Source organism: Nannobrachium achirus (genome assembly GCF_963921795.1).
Source record: "Nannobrachium achirus genome assembly, chromosome: 11".
Taxonomy (NCBI): Eukaryota; Metazoa; Chordata; class Actinopteri; order Myctophiformes; family Myctophidae; genus Nannobrachium; species Nannobrachium achirus.
The window spans coordinates 15,049,968-15,062,745 of record NC_137820.1 but is presented as its reverse complement, the minus strand read 5'-3'; the positions used below and the strand labels follow the sequence as shown (position 1 = coordinate 15,062,745).

Genomic DNA, 12,778 nt, shown 5'->3' with positions numbered 1-12,778 from the left:
GGTGTATTTGTGGGTGATGTCATCAAAGTTGATGCAGAGCTGAAAAGGGAGGAACCAAAGCCAAACATCTTCCCAGTCACTGACTCTTCAGGCTTTGTGACTTCTGGCTGAGGTTTAGAACCACCAAAGCCAAAGAAGCCTCCTGACTCCTGTTGTGGAGCTGGAGTGGCATTACTCTGCTTACGTCCAGGTTGACTTGTCTGGTCAGGTGGTTTCTGAGGACCTGAGGTTCTCCGGCTCTCCTGTGTTGTTTTCTGACCAGGAGAAGGGCTGGCCTGTTTCTGAGTCTCGGGTCCTTTAACAGCTTCAGGCTTGGCTGGCTGTCCTGCTGGTGTAACCTTGTTCCTCTGAGGGGAACCAGGTGCTGACCCTTCTGTTTTTTTCTTGAGAGGTTCTAGGGGTGCGGAAGCTCCTGCTGCTCTCTGCACCTGACAGTTGAGACATAACCACTCCTTCACCTAAAACACAGTAATCAGTTCATCAGTGGAAAGCTAAACAGTGTTCTCACAAGATAGGACATCATTTAGCTTTCTCAAAAGACATTAGTCATACTAGTACTCTAGCTGAACACAGAAACACACACATCTACAGCATCTACTGTATATGAGTCATGGGATTGTAAAGTAATGCCCCTGGAAATGTTGTTTCATATTACAAAATGTCCTCACAAATACTGAATTCCAAATTGAAGACATACGCAATATGTACATATTATATAAAATATCATGAACGTATTGTAAACGAAATCATGTTTTTCAAATTAAGCAAATGACGAAATGGAACATAAAAGTCTCAGAAAAACGTATAGTCTTACCCCTGTATCGTTTGGCATGGGGTTGAATCCACATTGGTTGCAGAAAGGGTTCTTGCATTCAGTACAGGTATTGTAGTTAGGAGGATCCTTGGAGCCCATGTTGAGTTCCACCTTACAGAGAGGACAGGTGGACTGGCCTCCTTTAGCAGCTGCTTGGGAGGCAGCTACTGGTTTTGGAGCCTCTTTTGCAGACATCTTGGGAGATAATGGTGGTGTACTTGCAGGGGATGTCATCAAAGTGGAAGCAGAGCTTAAAAAGGAGGAACCAAAGCCAAACATCTTCCCAGTCACTGACTCTTCAGGCTTTGTGACTTCCGGCAGAGGTTTCGAACCACCAAAGCCAAAGAAGCCTCCTGACTCCTGTTGTGGAGCTGGAGTGGCGTTACTCTGCTTACGTCCAGGTTGACTTGTCTGGTCAGGTGGTTTCTGAGGACCTGAGGTTCTCCGGCTCTCCTGTGTTGTTTTCTGACCAGGAGAAGGGCTGGCCTGTTTCTGAGTCTCGGGTCCTTTAACAACTTCAGACTTGGCTGGCTGTCCTGCTGGTGTAACCTTGTTCCTCTGAGGGGAACCAGGTGCTGGCCCTTCCGTTGTTTTCTTGGGAGGTCCTAGGGGTGCGGAAGCTCCTGCTGCTCTCTGCACCTGACAGTTGAGACATAACCACTCCTTCACCTAAAACACAGTAATCGGTTCATCAGTGAAAAGCTGTACAGTGTTCTCACACGATAGGACATCATTTATCTTTCTAAAAGGACAATAGTCATACTAGTACTCTAGCTGAACACACAAACAAACAAAACTGCTGTATTTGAGTCATGGGATTGTAGTAATGCCTCTGGAAATGTATTACATTATATAATTTCCTCCTCAAAAATATTGAATTTCATATTGAACATGTGCAAAATATCTACATATTATTTAAAATATCATAAACATATTGTAAACTTAATTACATTTTTTAATTTTTTATTCAAATTAACCAAATGAAGAAATGGAACATAAAAGTCTCAGAAAAACATGTCGTCTTACCCCTGTATCATTTGGCATGGGGTTGAATCCACACTGGTTGCAGACATTGTTCTTGCATTCAGTACAGGTATTGTAGTTCGGAGGATCCTTGGAGCCCCTGTTGATTTCCACTTTGCAGATAGGACACGTGGACTGGCCTGCTTTGGTTCCATCTTGTGCAGCTGCTGCCTTCTTCTCCTGCTCTGGTTTTTGAGTAGATGATGTTGGTTTGGTCTCTTTTGCAGGCATTTTGGGAGAAACTGGCGGTGTATTTGCAGGGGATGTCATCAAAGTGGAAGCAGAGCTTAAAAGGGAGGAACCAAAGCCAAACATCTTCCCAGTCACTGACTCTTCAGGCTTTGTGACTTCTGGCTGAGGTTTAGAACCACCAAAGCCAAAGAAGCCTCCTGACTCCTGTTGTGGAGCTGGAATGGCATTACTCTGCTTACGTCCAGGTTGACTTGTCTGGTCAGGTGGTTTCTGAGGACCAGAGGTTCTCCGGCACTCCTGTGTTGTTTTCTGACCAGGAGAAGGGCTGGCCTGTTTCTGAGTCTCGGGTCCTTTAACAGCTTCAGGCTTGGCTGGCTGTCCTGCTGGTGTAACCTTGTTCCTCTGAGGGGAACCAGGTGCTGACCCTTCTGTTTTTTTCTTGAGAGGTTCTAGGGGTGCGGAAGCTCCTGCTGCTCTCTGCACCTGACAGTTGAGACATAACCACTCCTTCACCTAAAACACAGTAATCAGTTCATCAGTGAAAAGCTATACAGCGTTCTCACACGATAGGATAATTTATCTTATTATGACATTAGTCATAATACTGTAGCCTAGAACTCTAGGTAAACACAACAAACAAATCTACTGTATGTGAGTCATGGGATTGCAAATGAATGCCTCTGGAAATGCTTAGCATTATATCATTTAGTTAGAATTATTTAATTCCATATTGAAGACATCCTAAATATGTACATGGAAATGTCATAGACACAAACATTAAACAATATCATGTTTTTCAAATGAAGAAAATGAGAGAACCAAACATAAAATTATCTGAAATCTATGTAGTCTTACCCCTGTATCATTTGGCATGGGGTTAAATCCACATTGGTTGCAGAAAGCGTTCTTGCATTCAGTACAAGTATTGTAGTTAGGAGGATCCTTGGAGCCCATGTTGATATCCACTTTGCAGAGAGGACAGGTGGACTGGCCTCCTTTGGCAGCAACTTGGGAGGAAGCTGCTGCCTTTGGAGGCTGGGCTGGAGCTTTGTCCACTTTGGTCTGTAATGAAGGAGAAGCCTTCTGAGTAGAAGGTGGTTTGGTCTCTTTTGCAGGCATCTTGGGAGACACTGGTGGTGTACTTGTGGGTGATGTCATCAAAGTTGATGCAGAGCTGAAGAGGGAGGAACCAAAGCCAAACATCTTCCCAGACACTGACTCTTCAGGCTTTGTGACTTCTGGCTGAGGTTTCGAACCACCAAAGCCAAAGAAGCCTCCTGACTCCTGTTGTGTAGCTGGAGTGGCATTACTCTGCTTACGTCCAGGTTGACTTGTCTGGTCAGGTGGTTTCTGTGGACCTGAGGTCCTCCGGCTTTCTTGTGGTGTTTTCTGACCAGGAGAAGGTTTGGCCTGTTTCTGAGTCTCTGGTCCTTTAACAGCTTCAGGCTTGGCTGGCTGTCCTGCCGGTGTAGGAGGTTCTATTCCACTAGCAGCTCGCGTCACTTGACAATTGAGACATAACCACTCATTTCCCTTTAAAAATAAGAACACAGAGAAAAAACAATAAACATACATTATTTCAATTCCAGAAAGTGTGTGTGTGTGTGTGTGTGTGTGTGTGTGTGTGTGTGTGCGTGCGTGCGTGTGTGTTTGTGAGTGAGAGTATTTATATATTTATATTTATGTACAGTATATACAGTATCAAACTTAGAGGCTACTACACCATGAATTTAACTTTTTTTCTCCCTTTTCTGTTTTCTGTCTTTCACCTTCATTTCAAGGGTTTTCTGAATGGGTGTGTCTGAACGAGCATGTTCATAGTTCTCCCCATGCTTATATAAGCATTCTTTATGTATGCCATTCTTTGTGTATGCCACACACACGCACTTGGGGAGTGCATGTGTAGTTCATCTGACCATATCACTGAGGACCAGTCGTGGTTTTTGAACCACCACTGAATTCTCAAATCTGTGTGCACTGCATGCTCTACAACACTAGAGGAAGAGTTACTGCACAAGCATCACAGTCATTGAATGCAGGCATTCAACCACAATTTCCAACCCTCAGATTTCTTTTCCATATTTCTAAATTCATATGCCACATTTGTCACGGTTCCTATAGAAACCCTAGCCAGTGGATCAGTCTCTGACTGAAGTTCCTGCCATCTATACCCCAATAATGATCGAACCATCTTTTTCTTTCATAGTCACTTAATTATTTTTCTCATTCAAAATCAAAATAAAATACAAGCAACAGAGAATGGTAGGAGGTATTGTCTAATAATTGCTTTACATCTGTATTATATATTATGTTTCTCCACTCATTGTCATCTCATTGTTCTCATTGTTTTTGCTTCACATTGTCATCCTTGCCACCCATTTGTATACAAAATGTTTTAGGTCTCCAACGTCCAAATAGCATAATTTGTTCACTCTGTAAAATGTGTACACTTTTAATATGCACTCTGTGGAGACAGACAGTTAACTGGAAGGATAAAAGCGATGAAGCCAATGCATTATATAACGCGACAGCTTATTATGCTGACTTGTGTCTATCATGATAATGGTACACTACATTCTGTAAATGGCAGGAAGATCATTGGTCTGCATAATACAATGTTCATTCCTTCCACAAATCGACTCCTCATGCTGGGGAGGATTTTTTGTTCCCACATTTGCAATTATATCCAGCTGTTATACTCTGTGCAGTAGACACAAAGATGTGTTGATGCATTTCTTGAAATAGCAATCAATATTGTAGTCATGGTCCATGGTGGTTACACATCACCACCACTGTCAGGCGTGAACCTTGGACGAGCAAAATGAAGAAGTGGAAAACAATAAACTGTGTTCAAATTGGATACAATCGAAGGTCGCCGTTTAGTATGAGAAACGGCACATCATATCTCTGTGTCCGGATGTCTGTACGCTTTTTTTATGGTCTATGGGTTTCACGCTCTGACATCACTTTGATGTCAGGGGAACCACACTAACAGAATCCCTTTTATGCCCTTATATGGAGATCCCTGATGTCATAAATATTAATCACATATCTAACAAGACTTCATATGGATTGGGAATGCCCATATATGGAGGAAGACAGCCCATATCTGTGTGGCTGGCTCTACAGACAGATTGCATGTGTGATGTCAGATGTCATAGACGTCATAGGACTTTCACATAACGAATAACTGAGTAAGCATGTTTGGGGTCTCAGCATGTCTCCTTATATAGTACATGGATCTCCAGGGGGAGATCCCCATTGATCGCCAGGGGTCTCCATATATGGGTAACTGGTCCGATATACATCACTGGCCAGATGGCCAAGACATGGTGCGACCTCGTCGCGCTTTGGTGTCTTACTGGTGTAGTCACAAGCTATTCATGTTTCATATACTGTAATTCAATATTTATAAAACCCACAGAACGTCTTAATCACTTCTGATGTCCCTATTTTGGGCATGTCATTATAGGAGAAACCTTTCAAAATTTTCCAATGATTTTCAAAATAAACAAAAGCAGATCTACAGCATTAGAAGCTTGGAGATCAGCTATCTTTGCTACTTTTGCATAATACTGTCATATGACGAAATGTAAAAAAAAGGCAAGATAAAATATCGATACAAGATTTCTGCCGGACAGCGACAACATGATAGTTTCCCCCTCTTTCAGCTAAAATCCCTGCAGTACTGTACATTACACAGAAGATTCCCACTTTCAATGAATTACTACTGTTTTAGGCCTTCAGTTTCAACTGAGAACAACAGAATCATGAGATCAAGTAGCCTTGGACTGTCCTTGGCAATCTACCCTACTAACATTGTGCATTGAGTTACAGAGTCAAGTGTCAAGTCCTTTTGTGCTGGAGATAACCTAGAAGATGCCATGTCCATTTAAACATGATTTATACGTTGGTGTACGACGGTGTACTGGACTGAAAACAGCTGATTATTGCTGAGTTTGATCAGCAGCTATTTTCGGCGTGGGACAGCATTAAGCGACCTGGTATAAATTAGGAATAATAACTCCACCCAACAGCTCCCTTCAAAGCAATCCCCTTGAGCAAAGCTCCTTAACCACTGCAGCCCTATATCTAGAGAAAATAGGCGATCTACTGTACAATCTCTACAAGTTTTTAAAAAAGATTAAAGGGTTGAACAAATTTGAACTTACTTTTGCCTATAATGACATGCCCAAAATAGGAATGCGAGGGTAACCTGGAAATATATACCTGGAGTAATAGATGAATACTAACTATAGCTGCTATTAGGGCATTCACCAAATATTCGAATATTCGAACATTCGAATATCAAAGTCACTATTTGACGTTGTTCACCAAAGTCGAATATTCGCTTATTTTATTTCATTGTTTTCTCTTTAAAAAATATATAGTTTATAAAGCTTGGCTAGATAGGAAGTCATAAGAATGAGTTGTCAATGCCCCTGGTGGATGAATTTGTTAATGCTCTATACCTTGTTAGGCCGTGACCCCCAAAATAAACATATTTGAACTGGGGACCCCCACCCTGACAAGCACTTGGAATTGTAGGTATTACATTTAATGTGACTAGGTTCTGCAGATAAATATTGTGAAAATAGCAGATCTACATGCTCACAACGCCTCGCAACTGCTATTTTCACAATGTTCGCCTCTAATTGCTTACTTAATATTTGACAGTTTGGCCAGTCCTGTCGAATATTCGACTATTCGAATACTTTGAGGTCGAATAATTCGAATACTAAAAATCACTAATCGTGAATGCCCTAGCTGCTATCTGTCAATGCTAGACCAAAGTGGAAAGATTAAGGGCATTTTCACGTTTTCACACTTGGGACCCTTTCAGCTCCAGAAGTGGGCACAGACCAATTATAATTTGCATTGCTCCAAAATAACTCTAATAGACCTCTCTCAGAGTTGAACTGTAATCTGGTCTGAGTACGTATGGTTAGCTTTTAGTCTGTGTTGTGGTTCACTTAACCTGTGCATTGTCAACACAAAGCATTCAAGTTTCACTTTGCTCTTTGCCATTGTGTTTTAGCCCTCTAGGCTTGCTATAGACAGAACGCCTGTCCCAACCCTAAAAATTAACTATAAGAGTCCAAGTGTGAAAATAACAAATAATCACAGCCAGGGTAGGAATTTCATGGAGGCCATGAAGGCCATGGCTGTCGTTGCCCCCTCAGTTTGGCCTTGTGCCCCTCAAACCAATGGCATAACCTGAGGCCACAGTGGCCTTAATGCCCCAGCTGACTGTCACTGTACTAGGGCTGTAATCTAGCCCTGTTTTAGGGATTCGAACTTCGGGGGGATTTTCCGAACGGACCATCGAACCTTCGAAGGTTCGTTCGATTGAATAAAAACCGAACAATCGAACCATCGAACGTACTGTACCTTTAACCAGCTAAAACAGTGTTGGAAATGTGTTAAATGCGCTTTTTTATCCATTGAAAACGCGCTGATGCGTGACCGCATTTACACCTAGGTTAACACTTGGAAAATCCAACCCAATCGGAGAAAATGTTGCACAGTTTGTTGACGAACAGGCTCAATGTATAGCGGAGTTGCACGGATGATGATTAGACTTGGTGACTGCGTCGGAGCGCGTCGCGTTCGGGCTGAACTGGTCTCGATGTAACAACCCCAGAAATCGCATTATAGATCCTTTAGGGGTTTGCAATGAAATCCATCTTTGCTCATGCTTAGGAGAAAGGCTGTTTAATCTTTGGGTGCGTGGATGGGTGTTCGCTATTCGGAGGACAAACAAGTCAGTCTCTGCCCAGCTGAGAGTGCTCTCACTCTACTGTCATCAAGTGTGTGTTAGCGAGGCTGGTTTGCGGCCCCAAGAGGAGCGGAATTGGAGCGGAGGACGGTCCTTGATCGCTCCAAGCTGTTCTGGTGCATTTTATAACTACTTTAACGGTCACCATTAACTGTTAGTGTTTACCGATAGGCCTAACTTATTTCGTATTTGGCTATCTCTACTACTGTGATATTCTGAATAGGCCTATCACATTCTGATAATTATTTTTCGTGTAAAAAAAAAGAAGAAAAAAACCCTGAAACCATTCATTTCAAACTTCGATTGCCAACGTAACGAACGAACGTTCGAATCCCCGAACGTTCGCTTGCAGCCCTACACTGTACCACTTTCTCCTGTCTCTTTCTCTGTCAATACGTGGACAGTAGACAGTAGACACCGATGTATCTTTCTTTGGTTGAGATTCTGAAATCTTAACCTCCCGGGGCCCCATCTTTAAACCAATCCAGTAACTTTGATTGGTGCAGGGTTGAGCACGGATCAGATTGTAAATACCATCATTTATCTATTTCACTCCAGATTAGTCTATCATCCCTAACCCTTAAATTCAACAAATTCTTTCAACGGAATAATATCTTGTTTTATTTGATAGGCTTCCTGTCCTGGCATTTGGCCTATGTCCCCTCAAAAAATGGACAACACCAAAGGCCAAGTGCCCCTAAAATGATGAAATTCAAGGCCTGATCACAGCGAATCCAACAGTGACCTTCACAGTTTCAACTACCTAAATTGTACAATGAGCATGCTGATGATGGAACAGCAACACAACAATGAGACAACAACTGAAACACCTGACTGAGGCTGACTGGCTTCCCCATGGCCAACCTGATGATGCAGAAAACAGACACTACTTGCATCCAAAATGTTTTTTTTGTATCAGGTTACATGTTGTAACTGCTCTAATTGACTACTAATACAGTACATATACATTACCATGGCCTATCAAGTTGGATGAGGCCATGAATACTGATAGCAAATGGGTACATGTCTGTGTGTAACAGCGTTAGTGCAATACACATGTGTAAAATGTGTCTTTTTCTAGTATTTTCAAACAAGTTGTGATGATTACTGGTGTTGCAATGCCAGTACTAATATTGGAAATATCTCTGATACAGCCTAACAGGCTGGAATGCATGCATGCATGCATCCATTCGTACTGTACGTACGTACGGATGGATGCATGCATGCATACATTCCAGCCTTTTAGGCTGTGTTATTATGTAATGTAAGCAAGCAAAAACACACGCACGCACGCACCCACGCAGGCACGCACGCACGCACGCAGGCACGCAAGCACACACGCACGCACGCACACACACACACACACACACACACACACACACACACACACACACACACACACACACACACACACACACACACACACATACGTATACACATACACATACTTATACATTCATGTTTGCATGCATGTTTTGACTTACCCCAGACACATTTGGCATGGGTTTAAATCCACATTGGTTGCAGACAGTGTTCTTGCATCCAGTACAGTTACTGTAGTTAGGAGGATCCTTGGAGCCCATGTTGAGTTCCACCTTACAGAGAGGACAGGTGGACTGACCTCCTTTGGGAGCAACTGCTGCCTTTGGAGGTCCTGCTGGAACTTTGTCCACTTTGGCCTGTAATGATGGAGACGCCTTGGCTTGCCCTGCTTTGGTTTCTTTTGCAGTGGGCATTTTAGGAGAAACCGGCGGTGTGGGCTTGGTTTCATCCTGAACAGCCGATGTTATGAAAGTCGAAGCAGAGCTGAACATGGAGGAACTAAAGCCAAACATCTTCCCAGTCACTGACTCTGCAGGCTTTGTGGTTTCTGGCTGAGGTTTAGAACCACCAAAGCCAAAGAAGCCTCCTGACTCCTGTTGCGGAGCTGGAGTGGCGTTACTCTGCTTACGTCCAGGTTGACTTGTCTGGTCAGGTGGTTTCTGGGGACCAGAGATTCTCCGGCTCTCCTGTGGTGTTTTCTGACCAGGAGAAGGGCTGGCCTGTTTCTGAGTCCCTGGTCCTTTAGCAGCCTCAGGCTTGGCTGGCTGTCCTGCCGGAGCGGAAGGTTTCCTCTGGGGGGATCCTGGTGCTGATGCCTCCTTTTTGGGGGTCACAGCAGGTGCAGGAGTTGTTTGGGGTTTTGTCATGGGAGGTCCTGTTGAGCCAGAAGCATCAAGTGCTCTCTGCATCTGACAAGTAAGACAGAGCCATTCCTTCCCCTGTAAAATAATAATAATACACTTTTAGAATAATGCAGATAAGGAGATATGTCTTTGGTGATGGTGGATCTAAGCAATATGCAGTGCTAGACAATAGCCACACATCAGCCCTTCAGTTAAGACTGAGGGGCGGATGTATAAGTCTTTTTTGATACTGAAAGTGTAACGTTTTAATTATTATAAATATAAAAAAAAGAGAATGAGAAAGTCAATTAAATACATAGTCTAGGCCTCTTTGATTTAAACTAGAGACAGTCTTAAATCACAATAAACTGAGTCTACTACAATAGCCTGAGGCATGCTATAGCAGAGAATAAGAGTACAACAACTTCCGTCCTCCAAAGACTGCAGCAATGTTTCATGCTGAATGAACTGTCACTAAATAAGATTATACTCTAAGCAGACTGTTAAGTGGTGACCAAGAGTCAATGTAATGACCACTGAAATTACATTCATTGAAATAGGCTAGCTAAAGAATTTTCAATTATTGTCTGGATGAAAATAAATAAAAGCCAAAACAAATAAAAGCCTTATCTTAAGTTAATGAAGTATGGTAATTTAATAGCTGACTATAATAAAGATATGGATTGGTATGCAAACTATGAATATTTTGCTGATAAGTTGATAGCTTTGCTGTAAACACATGACATAGTGTATACTCACACCAGAGTCTGGAGGGCTGAAGCCACACAAGCTGCACACTTTAGTTTTGCACTGTGTACAGGTGTTATAATTAGGCGGCTCCTTGTTGTGCAAATTGAGTTCCGTGGTGTTACATACTGGGCAAAGGGACTTAGCTCCTGCTTTCAACTGAGGGCTGCCTTTGTTAGCTCCCTGTGAAGTATGTCCTGCCTGGGCCTGATCAGGCCCAGGTTTGCCTGTGGACTGCTGCAGGGGTGTAGTCCTAGGTGAGCCCTGCTGTTGTCCACCTTTGGGTGATCCCTGTGATTGCTGTCTGACTTTGGGTGATGATGCCTGCGTCTGCTGTCCAACTTTGGGTGATCCCTGCGGTTGCTGTCCGACTTTAGGTGACCCTTGTTGTGGTCCCTGCTGTTTGGTGTCCTGTTGTGTTCCACCCTTAGTTGTGACCTGCTGTTGTGCTCCAACCTTGGTTGAACCCTGCTGTTTAGAACCACTTTTGGATGGAGGTTGTTGTGGCTCCCCTTTCGACTGCCCTTCTGATGGTGGTCCAGCCTTAGGGGCAGCTTGCTGCCCACTAGGCTTGCTAGGGGTCCCTGCTTGTCCATTCCCCTGCAGCTGAGGTCCTCCTTTCTTTGGCGGTGTCTGGCCTGATTTCTGAGGCCCCTGAGGCTGTTGTGGGCCTTTTCCAGTTCCAGCTCCTTGCTGCTGTGCTCCAGATGGCTTAGCCCCCTGCTGTGGAGTCGTTTTCTGTTTATTGTCCCCCTCCTGGCTAAACTTGCTCACAGCAGAGGACACAGCACTGAGGGGATTGGCCCCGCCAAGGAAATTAGAGGAGAACATAGTGGGATCTTCCTCCTCCTCCTCGTCCTCCTCCTCCTCACTGGAGGTGGAATCTACAGGACTGTCAGAGTCAGAGCAGGAGCTGTCTCCTCTCTGTCCCGGGTCTCCTGCAGGGGCCTGAGGAGCGGCAGGGGCTGGGGCCGGGGCCGGGGCATCTACAGTCCCAGTGCTGCCGCTGCTGCTGCTGCTGCTGGTGCTGCTGCCTGGTGTCTCCTCTGGTTCAGCATCTACGCCAGACTTCCTACACTCACAACAGACAGACACAGAGAGAGAGAGAGAGAGAGAGAGAGAGAGAGAGAGAGAGAGAGAGAGAGAGAGAGAGAGAGAGAGAGAGAGAGAGAGGGTCCGGGAAGTGGGGGAGGGGGAGATGGAAAGAAGAATGAGTGAGAATAAGGGAGGAGGGAACAGGAGAGAAAGCATAACAATGTTTAAGCCATAGTTACAACACTACCTGACTCAATATATACTGCCACGAATGGCAGAGAATGGCATACACATTTTAAATTAAAGCCATTGCAGCAAAATAATGAGAACTGAGAAAACAAGCCATGTCTCCTCTCCTCTTAATTCTGAGGCAGAATTCAATCTAATCATGTCTCCTCCAGGCTCTCACAAATGAAGGATTAACACAACAGACACATTATACTGGACTTGTGTTTATACTCTAGCTAGCATGCATGTGGATTACTCCACACATTTTGCAAGTGAAACAATTCGATTCCAACGTGAATATGAAGAATGTGCTGGCTGCATGTATATCTGACACTTCACCCCATGGTTATCGTTTTCACCTTTAATTGTCAACCCTGTTCGGAGAAGAAAGACATGAATGATTCAGTGTCCAGTCGTCGCAGTTTGATTTACTCAGCTCTGACGGTTGTTTTCAGCACCTCGGACAGAGGCAGATGCGCTCTATTGATCCCGCCGTTATACTTCCTTAAGCCAAAGCGGGATCTCTTTTCAACCGTGTAATACAATACAATACAATACAGGCCAGCGTCCCACACAGCTGCTCACTGAATAGACTGTTCTACTACATAACCAAGCTGAGGTGCCGCTTACGGTAGACAATTATACCCAGATGTACTGTATAGCATCATTCACTGTAATCGAGGCACTAGCCTGCTACTACCATGAATGACTTCCCACCGTTTGCCATTTCAGGCGACCAATTGTCTCTATATGGTCAGTGTATTTTTCGGCCGTTTGCGGTTCATTTTTATTTGT

The 12,778-nt window shown here is 43.9% G+C and overlaps 1 protein-coding gene across 1 annotated transcript in view; it reads right to left on the bottom strand.

The window, feature by feature from the left end:
• pclob (piccolo presynaptic cytomatrix protein b) overlaps positions 1 to 11,551 on the bottom strand; it is a gene marked incomplete at both ends in the record, with an annotated part of 116,918 nt that extends 105,367 nt beyond the window's left edge. The window contains 1 exon segment of the mRNA XM_080736883.1: positions 10,733 to 11,551. Coding sequence (XP_080593009.1) covers positions 10,733 to 11,551 — 819 coding nt within the window.
• Positions 11,552 to 12,778: the final 1,227 nt, after the last annotated feature.